Consider the following 7,685-nt stretch of genomic DNA (forward strand, 5'->3'; position numbering starts at 1 on the left):
TTATATTTGACTTAAATATGGGTTGAAACAACCCACCATTGGTTAACTTAAACCCCATGACTGGGTTAATCCACATTCTAAAAAATGATGGGTTATTTGAAACTCATCGTTGGGAAAGAATTTGGTTAAATCAACCCTCAAAATGTTTATATTTGACCCACAATGAATTAAAACAGCATTAAATTACAGTTAAATTACAACCCAACGGGTTAGGTTCATCCCTTATCGGCCCAACGCTGTGTTGAAATAGCGAGTGCATATTTTACCCAACTAATGGTTGAAACAAACAGCATTTGTTTTATGTGTAGGAAGGCAGTTGTTATATTATGTAATAAAATTAAGGCGAGCTGGGGATTTCTCCTTCTGACAGCGTCTTAAAGTGCACAGATAAAGCCTCTTCCTCTGGATTCGGCGGTCGTCGGAAATCTTCTCTCGTCACCACGTAACCCACCACGACCCCAAAGCACACCAGCAACAAGCCTAAGGTGTTCGCTAGGACCCCCTCTGCCGCAAACTCCGAGTAGGTCGACATGACAATATGAAAACATCATTAGAAACATCACTTATCTTCCTGGTGCTTAACTGGTAGAGCATTGCATTACCAAAGGTCATGGGTTCGATCCTAGAGAAAACTGATACTGATAGATGTATAACATAAATGCACTGTAAGCTGCTTTGTATATATGGATAATGTAAATGAAATGTAGAAACATACAAAGCGAACTGTCATTTCTGCACCATTAGCATTACCAAATGAAATTGCACAGCATGTAACAGTCCACAGTGAAAGAGAAAAAGGATGCCAAATATCATTAATATTCACAAGGCATTCAAAAGTCTATTTTCACATGGTGACTCATACCTTTTCCTCTATTCAACATTATTAACTCAACTTGAAATGACATCAGAGGCATATCAGTTGTTAAAAAATGCATACTCTTTTGATTCAGACAGGCACTCATTACTGAAATTGGTCTAAATGACGTCACTCGATCACTGAATGCTGATTGGCCAACACAACCTTTGAGAAGAACAAAGTCCTGTAGAGGTAATACGAAGCAAACCAAAAAAGTAAATAAGTTTAATCTTCACCCATAATCTTCACCCTCAGATCGACCTAAAAGCTTAGAAATGAAAGCGGGTTTTCAGCAAGGATTTGAATCTAGTAATTAAAGGAATACAACACAGTTTTTCAATATTTTACTAATATTTTACTTGCCTATCTTTGCAGCACTTCAACCTCGGGTGCAGAAATATTAACGGAAGTTTGAGAGAGAGCGGGAGGAGTCAGGAGTAATGATGTTACTGCGCGCCGAGGTCAAAGTGCTGCAAACTAAGTGGTCTTGCGCCATACAATATAGTTCTCATTTTTTATCCTCGCCACATTGCCAGAGTTCATTTTGTGTCACCATACTCACTCATGTAACAGTCTTTAAATAGGGAAAACATGGAAGTGTTTGGTGGCTTTTAAATTCATCCCTGTTTGGATCCTAAGGAATGAATGGGGCTATGCTAAATGCTAACACATTCACGACACGCTGTAAAAAGATTAAGTGCACACATTGAAAAAAATAGGTTTGTATTAATTAGTCTAAATTGAGGTAAAAACATAGTAAAATATTGAAAAACTGTGGTGTTATCCTTTAAGGGAGAGCAGCACATACAGTACATCTATAAAGGCAGACTACTGTATATAAGGGATATTGAGAGACACTCACATGATATTAAAAAGCAATTTCTCTGTGATACCCAGCAGACAGGTTCCTACAGACATGGCCAGCAGCAACAAGCCGAAGAAGATGTGCAGTGGTAGATACAAGCTCCTCAATTGAGCAGATGCCCAGGGAAACAGGAAAAATCCCAATCCCAGCAACCACTAAAAGAAATGACAAGATAAGTCCACATGCTATATGGTCCAATACAACTGCACCAATCAAAATCATGTCTTCTCAAAATATGAACTGCAAGTTATTAACCCAAAAACTTTTATAATATCTTAACTAAACATTCTTCTTTTACATGCATGTGCCGTAGAGGTTAACTACACTAGCAGGTTAAGTCAATAACAAGGGTGGTTTTGCTGCATATAAATAAACTCTTACGCAAACACTAAAGAGAAATCTCTAATGTTAAAGGTTTTCCAGTGTTATGGGCGGGTTTGAAGTCTTTCCAAAGAACACACACATGGCCACGATACAGCTCAGGAAGTCAAATAAGGACATTCAAATGTGAAAGCGCCTGAGTACATGTAAAGAGGACATAACTGAAATTTACCTGTAAGATAAACACAACAAAGGTAATCATGCCACACCAGCTGTGGAGCGAGTACATGTTGGAAATCTTTGCAGTCGCATGGAAGTCAAATACGGCCACTAGACCTGCAGAAAGAGAGATATGGCTTTCTTGCATCTCATAGCTTAGATTTAGACCGTATGCGTGCATTGTTGATTAATTCAATTCAATTAAATTTTATTTATATAGCGCTTTTCACAATAGTTAATTGTTTCAAAGCAGCTTTACATTAATAGAAGCAGTAAAAGCACAGAAAAACGACAGCACAACATAATACACGATAGCATAAGCAGTCAAATTTGCTGCGGCTATGCCTCGACATTATAAGCGAGCGTATTACTAATGTAACGTCTAGAAGAGGAAGCTAAGTTAAGCCCAAGAAGGCTGCCTCCCCGGGGTAAAAAAAACCAGAGGAGAGAAAAAAACCCTGGGCTGTTTAGCCGAGGAAATAAAAAAAGTCCTAGGAGGGAAAAACCCTTGGGAGATATATATGTATATACACACATAATAAACGGATAAGGAGATTAAATTAACAAATATATTATGATTAACCATTTTCAAGAATAAAATGTAAATTTTTAGTTCTGGAATTTTTTATACTGCTGCACTTCATAAAGTACAAATATTTAACTTCGGTAAATTGCGTTTTTCCTTATTGAAAGGTCCTGTGTGTTTTAGCGGCATCTAGCAGTGAGACTGCGAATTGCAATCAACGGCTCAGCGCACAGTTCACCCTTCCCTTTCAAAACGCATATTGTGAAGCTACGGTAGTCATCGTCTGAGAAAACACACTCTATAGGACAGTTTGTCCGTTTAGGGCTACTGTAGTAACATGGAAGCTACTTCGACATAACGAGACCTGTGGTGTGCTTAGATAAAAACGTCTTATTCTAAGATAATAAGAATGGCACAGTTCATTATGTAAGGTCTTTATACACCACTGATAATATAGTTATGTATATTATATTGCATTTCTGTCAAGAGATTCTTCTAAAAGTTACACAAAACTTTAATGGTTATTTCTTCTAACCGGCTGACTTGTACATTGGACTTACCTACAATACTGATGATGAGAGCCATCATGTGCAGCAAAGCGTGGAGAATTTTCACAGCGCGTTTACTCTCGTTTCTGAAGACGCGATAAACCAGAACAGCTGTAGCAGAAAATCAACCATATGAGAAACTGCGCATAACAATACCATGTTTGCATTTATGAGACGTATGCATAAGACCAAGTGCCAAAAAGTGATTTTGGTGCAGGTTGCTGAAACCGCGCCCGCCTAGCTCAACTGTAGTGACAGTTCACCCGTCACTCAAGTGGCCACACCCTTAATTTTGCCAAACTTTACGACTTAAAGGAAAACAACACTGTTTTTCGATGTTTTACTATATACTTACCTCAACTAAGACAAACTAATACATACTTTCTTTCTTAAATGCGTGCACTTAATCTTTGTGCAGCGCGTCGTGAATGTGTTGGCATTTAGCCTAGCCCCATTCATTCCTTAGGATCCAAACACTTCCATATTTTCCCTATTTAAAGACTGTTACACGAGTAGTTACACGAGTAAGTATGGTGGCACAAAATAAAACGTGGCCATCTTTAAGCGGATAAAAATTGAGAACTATATTGTATGGTGGAAGAGCACTTAGTTTGCAGTACTTAGACTTTGGCGCAGTAATATTGACAGAAGTTTGAGCGAGAGGGGGAGGAGTCAGGAGTGATGATGTAACTGCGTGCCGAGGTCGACTAAGTGCTCTTCCGTCATACAATATATTTTTATTCGCTTAAAAAATCACCACGTCTTATTCTGTGCCACCATACCCACTCATGTAACAGTCTCTAAATAGGGAAAACATGGAAGTGTTTGGTGGCTTCTAAATTCATCCCTGTTTGGATCCTAAGGAATGAATGGGGCTAGGCTAAATGCTAACACATTCACGATGCGATGTACAAAGATTAAGTGCACGCATTGAAAAACTATAGGTATGTATTAATTCGTCTAAGTTGAGGTGAAAACATAGTGGACTATTGAAACACTGTGCTGTTTTCCTTTAATATAATTTAAAAGGATGGCTTACAAAAAATTCAACCCCCTCACAGTTGTCATGAAGGACAAAATTAGCTATATAGACCAAAAACACCCATATAAATGTACCTGTATACCTTGAAAAGTAAGTCGATTAAATATAAACAATGTAAATATAACTGAATCAAAACTTAGACTTTTAATTGTCATTAAATCTTTAGATGTTTACGTAAAACCAAACACTGTTGAAAATGAATATCATTGTCAACTTTTACGCTCATGATGCTTGAAATGCAGGTTTAAATTCGACATATGCAAGTGTCTTGGGGACTATTCCCATGAGTCTGGCCTTTGAAAAAGCACACAGACGCCTTGAGGCTGTTTTACCAGCCCTGGTTTGGACAGATAAACCTCTAATAGGCCAATGACCTTTCAGGTATAAGGTCCTAATCAAATTTCAATCTTGATGGCTTTGAATGAAAGGACCACTGCTATAGATATTAGCCGCTCATTCGTATCTGTCTATGTTGAGCTTTTTATTAACAACCAGGTGGGGAAAACCTGAATTGAGCACATTTAAACATTAAAGGGGACATATCATGAAAATCTGACTTTTTCAATGTTTAAGTACTATAATTGGGTCCCCAGTGCTTCTATCAGTATCAACCTAGAAAATATGAAAAAGATCAACCCAGTAACTTAGTTTTGGTAAATCATTCTCTGCAAGCATGTGAAAAATAGGTCATTGAAATTTGGCTCCCCTTGTGATGTCAGAAGGGGATAATACCGCCCCTTTATCTGCACTATCCAACCATAAGACTGCCATTTAGTGCAAAGATCAGCTCATTTGCATTCAACTGCACATTTTTGTTCACACCAACAAAGTGGCAATTTTAACATGCTATAATAAATTATCTATATGGTATTTTGAGCTAAAACTTCACAATCACATACGTACTCTAGGGACACTACAGATTTATTTGACATCTTAAAAAAGTCTTGTGAAATGTCTCCTTTAAAAACAGGGACAGCCTGTTGTTCACTGTGACAAATATGTGAGCCTATCTGTGAAACTCACTAAATATTAAAGATATCCAGGTTATATTTTTACACAAAGTTCTTTACATTATGTAGGATGATTTTGTGTAGAAAACAATAAATTGCAAAAAAAAAATGACTTGGCTAGCTGTGTTTTTACAGCGGGTCACTTGTATAGATGATTACAATAGCATACAATCCAAAATAGTTGAAACAACATAATTTATCTTATTATAAAACCATTTAAATCCTGCCTTATATTGACTTTTACATACACTAAAATCAGTCAATTTGATTTTAGTCTTAACAGTATTAGCTGGCCTTCTGTTCAGTATTGTGTGCGTGTTGTGAGTCTGTCACAGGTCATAGTAAGTGACATGGTTCACATAAACACACACCCTTAGGGCAGAAGATACACAGACCTCCTATTAGACAAAAGAAAATGGCCACAAAACACAATATCTGTATCTAGCAAAGTTTCGTGATTTGCAATGCCTATTCTTGATCTCTGTGCAGCAGAAGAAACTCAGTTTGTGCGTTAAATAATAACAAATAATATATGTTTTGTCTTTACGATAATGCTTACCATCTCCATAGAGGAAGACCAAGCCGAGGACCATGCAGAGAGGGTGGACGTTAAACTCTTGTGCTGAACCATCCCAAGCAAAACCTCCACGGTAATGTCCCATCCACACACCTGTAATCACCACACATGCCACGCCGAGCACCTGAGAAGCTGCAACGTACCACGGCAGTGTTCGCAAGCTGCCCAAACTCAACGGTATCCTCTCCATTTCCTGACAAAAGGGCAGAAAGGCAGAAGAATGTGTACATTAAAAAATAATATAATGGTCATTATAAAGATTATATTAAAATGAATATTGAAGTGTGTATTAATTTAAAAAAATGGAACTTAAAAATAAATGGACTGTGAATTACAATTGCAAGTCTCCAAATATAGTGTACTGTATAATCACGTGATGCTGTGATCTTTCTAGCTTTAGTAAACACGTGCAGATAATAATCAGTTTTGCGTGTGTTTTAACATCATGTGCTCATTGCCAGCCTCAAGACAACATTACTGGTGTAAAAACAATCTGTTACTGCATGAGATATAATCACATTAACACTAACCACTAATTGCACAATTACTGTTTTGCAGAATAGTTAAGTAGACCTCGTGAGCCTTTAGATGATAAAAAAATTAGGGAAAACAAAACAAAAAGAAAGACTCTTAGACGTCATGCAAACCATCATCCAAAGATTATACGCATTAAAATAATGTTTGAGAATAAATTATATAGATACAGTCAACTGAATGAACCAAGTGCCATAAACTCACTCACCTGTGCAGCGTATTCCGACGGAGAGCAGAACAGACAAAGAAAATGCGTTATTATTGTGCACTTTTGACTGTATCCTTAGGATGTTATTTAAACCTACTTTGAAAAACTAATTCCTTCAAAAACATCTGCTCGCACCCGTTTGAATGGTCTGAGTGTTAACTCGAAAGCGTTGCTGATGTGAAACTGTGAATGCACGCGCATCCTGGTGTTTAACAAAACTAGCGTACTCGACTTCATCCGGCGCTGCGCAAATCGATCACTGTATTACAGTGAAGTACCGCGAGAGCGATTCAAATACAGGCTATCGAATCATTCTCGCGGTACTTTAATGTCATACGTGCAGCGCTGCAAGATCTCGAACACGCCTATGAACTAATACGCTTTGACGCACTTGGAAGCTGACTGGCAGATTCTTGATCCGTCTTTACACTCTCCCTATTGGTTGTTTATTGGTAGATGGGCGGTGCATCATTAGACGCAAAGCAACGCGTTTGTTGCCTTGGCGACCGCTGGGCACTTCAGGTCGATTTGATCATCGGATTATACGCAAGCATGCAAGATTCATCCTAATAAAAAGATGACATAGGCCTATATTTATTTATTTATTTTATCAATGTGGTGCTTTGAGTCATCTTAAAATAGATATTATTTAAATTGTTTTTAATTGGCAATTTATTTGGTATGTATTTGATTTATTTATTCCGTTTTAATGATCATTATTAAATTATGAACTATCATTTAGACATTAACAAGGTAAGTTACTGTTACAGTAAGTTGAATCAAACTACTTTAATGTGAACATTTCCAGATTTAATTATACTAAATAACTGTTATTCCTTAAATTTGGTTGGACTGCACAAATTACAAATTTTATTAAGTAGTAGTGTGCCCTTCCACCATAGTAAAGTGGTGTTGTTAGAAACCACGAACATTTTATAAATAGGCTACCATACATAATGATTATCATAGTCATACACCA

The 7,685-nt window shown here is 37.3% G+C and overlaps 1 protein-coding gene across 1 annotated transcript; it reads right to left on the bottom strand.

Moving 5' to 3' along the window:
* Window positions 1-193: 193 nt before the first annotated feature.
* Window positions 194-7,284, bottom strand: cyb561 (cytochrome b561). Its single transcript, XM_073857500.1, has 6 exons — window positions 6,842-7,284; window positions 5,947-6,157; window positions 3,348-3,446; window positions 2,275-2,378; window positions 1,717-1,876; window positions 194-528 (listed from the first exon to the last, which is right to left on the bottom strand). Exons 1-6 carry the CDS (start codon window positions 6,941-6,943, stop codon window positions 338-340), a joined length of 867 nt encoding a protein of 288 aa, XP_073713601.1. The 5' UTR covers window positions 6,944-7,284; the 3' UTR covers window positions 194-337.
* Between the last annotated feature and the right edge of the window lie 401 nt (window positions 7,285-7,685).

This window comes from Misgurnus anguillicaudatus, chromosome 19 (assembly GCF_027580225.2).
Source record: "Misgurnus anguillicaudatus chromosome 19, ASM2758022v2, whole genome shotgun sequence".
NCBI classification, from domain to species: Eukaryota; Metazoa; Chordata; class Actinopteri; order Cypriniformes; family Cobitidae; genus Misgurnus; species Misgurnus anguillicaudatus.

Coding starts and splice junctions, on each gene's coding strand:
- cyb561 (XM_073857500.1), bottom strand. CDS start 6,943: ATGAAGTCGAGTACGCTAGTTTTGTTAAACACCAGGATGCGCGTGCAT. Junction 3,447..5,946: donor GGTCTTCCTCTATGGAGATG/GTAAGCATTATC, acceptor TTTCTGCTACAG/CTGTTCTGGTTTATCGCGTC. Junction 1,877..2,274: donor TTGTTGTGTTTATCTTACAG/GTAAATTTCAGT, acceptor CATTTCTTTTAG/TGGTTGCTGGGATTGGGATT.